Source organism: Alosa sapidissima, chromosome 9 (assembly GCF_018492685.1).
Source record: "Alosa sapidissima isolate fAloSap1 chromosome 9, fAloSap1.pri, whole genome shotgun sequence".
Lineage (NCBI taxonomy): Eukaryota > Metazoa > Chordata > Actinopteri > Clupeiformes > Clupeidae > Alosa > Alosa sapidissima.
In genome coordinates this window covers 26,272,860-26,275,333 of record NC_055965.1, presented here as the reverse complement: position 1 = coordinate 26,275,333, position 2,474 = coordinate 26,272,860, and the positions used below count along the sequence as shown (strand labels likewise).

General features: G+C 38.1%; 1 protein-coding gene across 1 annotated transcript in view; it reads right to left on the bottom strand.

The window, feature by feature from the left end:
- LOC121718496 (B-cell receptor CD22-like) overlaps positions 1-1,987 on the bottom strand; it is a 53,586-nt gene extending 51,599 nt beyond the window's left edge. The window contains exons 1-2 of the mRNA XM_042103508.1: positions 1,911-1,987; positions 1,456-1,522 (exon numbers count right to left, since the gene is read on the bottom strand). Of these exons, the coding sequence (XP_041959442.1) occupies positions 1,456-1,522; positions 1,911-1,913 (70 nt within the window). The 5' untranslated portion in view covers positions 1,914-1,987. The remainder of the gene's footprint in view (positions 1-1,455; positions 1,523-1,910) is intronic.
- Positions 1,988-2,474: the final 487 nt, after the last annotated feature.

Sequence of the window (2,474 nt, the reverse complement as noted above, 5' to 3'; positions counted from 1 at the left end):
GTTAGAACTATGAGACACAAATTGATCATTCTGAACTATACAGACATTTTGGGGAAAAGCAATATTTGGGTTCTAGAAACACTTCTGCGCTGTTTGAATTATAAGGACTCTGACCCTGTCCTCATAATCGGAAATGTCTGTGTAATGTTGGTATGTATTCAGGTGACATGTCCGCTTAAACCATAATGACAAACACACATACCTAGACACACACACACACACACACACACACACACACACACACACACCTACAACAGAGAACACACATCATGGAGTGCTGACCAGTATTACAACAGCACCCAAGAGGACAGGAGTAGGCTGATGTTATTTCAGTTATCCTATTAGCTGGTTTGATGCTCATTGAGCTCAATGCAAATCAAACCAGCTAATAGGCTAACTGAAATTAAACTATGCCAATCTGAAGGTATAGTGAAGGGTATGTGATAAATTTTACGATTGTTTACACACTAAAATAAAAAGTTCCACACAATTTGCAAAATTCTACTCCAAAACACCTCCTCACCTTTGCAGAGCATTACACACAGTGTCTGCTTCACCCTTTTTGCAAAACTTCACACACAGTGATTTGTAAAACTCTACACACATTTTCACACCTTAGACACAGATAAGGATTGTAAGGTTACTTCCTTGTCATTACAAAGCCCTGGATTGCCAATGACCACACTAATGAACAAATTGGATAACCACAACCACCAGTTGTGGAAGCACACATGTGCTAATTTGAAAACGCAGCACTCAGGTGTGCTATAAAAGGCAGCAGGTGAGTTCACCTGTCTTCAACAAAAATGGAAGGAGCTAGAAGAAGAATGAGAATGAGAGGGGGAGCTCAAAGAGGAGATGAAGGAGGTAGAGGAAGAGGAGAAGGAGGTAGAGGAAGAGGCAGACAGAGAGATGATGAATAGTTACAGTATTCTTGTTGCTTAGTTTTTCTTCAGTTAAAGTGTATGTACTTCATGTAGTAATTTGTATTTGTTTCATTGATTTCATTGTTGGTCTGCCTCTATTGGAATTTAACATAGGGGTGCCAATATTTATGACCTCTGTATTTTAAGGAAGAACATTTATGTATTTATGATACATTATTCATTCACAAAGAAAATTTGTGTCCTTAAAGGTTGGATATGTCATCATTTTTCTCACTTAAGGCATTAAGATCAATTTCCAAAAGATGATTTTATATTCCTCTTTTTAGTCAACTTTAGCAGAGGTGCCAACAATTCTGGGGACAACTGTATGTCAATGAAATAGTCAGCCTGAGTAGGTAGTATAGACAACCCCATGGAAATGTAAAAAAAAACAACTAAATTTCACACCACAACACTGGCAACTATATAATCAAAATAATCAAAAGACACCAGATAGCATGCTAGCTAGCTTTCACATGAGCCAACATTGACATAAACAGGAAAGTCAAATATTAAGTGTTTAACATACCTTGAGTTGTGATCAGGACCATCACAGAATAAGAGGTCACACAGCTCATTACCATCAACAGCAAACCCTGAAGGTTTCAATGACAACATTAGAACTACAGGCTTTGTAGAAACTGACACTAAAACAACACAGAACATCAGTGTGGTGCAGAGCCATCTGTTAGCATGTTTCTTAGCATGTTATTTCAACTGAATTAATTTGATTGTACATTAACTTCATTTAATTTGTGTTATCAGCGATGAAAAGGTGACACTACTCATTACTTGTATTATTATTGTTGAAAAGACTACAAGCAGAGATGGTGATGTTTTCAACTTCACTCGTAAACACTGTTGAGTGTCACCAGGTAAAAATGAAAAAGACTTAAGGAAACCTAACCTTCCAAATAACACAAACTTATATCCATATGGTTCACATGTCCTCAGTAGCCATAACAGGTTTAGTCTGTCTCTTACCATGACTCGCCTCTGCTACCGGTCAGTCACTCAGTCACGTCCAGATCACAAATCCAGACCAGAAGAGACAGCCAGGGCTCTTGTTGAGAGTGTGGTCAACTCTGCAAAAATTACTGACGTCACTGATGCACAATGTCCTAGTGCATCAGTGAGTTGCTCTTTGATAATGATTTTACTTGCATGCACCCTTATATTATATTTGATTTCGTATTCATAATCTGTCTGTTCTTCATAGTTATTTTTATTTGATTTTATATTGTAATCTTTTTTTCATTTTAGATACCCCTTCTCCATGCTTGTACATCTGCCTCTAGGCAGCTACTATGCCCCTCAGCTTCCTGTGTGGTTAAGAGTCTTCACACCACAACGAGGTCAGGCAAACATCCTTTATTGTAGCACATCCGTTTAGCATTTTAGCCACTCCAGTGAACTCTATATTAATGTGTGTGTGTGTGTGTGTGTCTCTCTCTCTGTGTGTGTGTGTGTCATTATTGTGGACAGATAGAGGAGAAAAAAGACATATTGAGAGTGAGATAAAGGCTTCTGTCTCCAAACTATGAGACA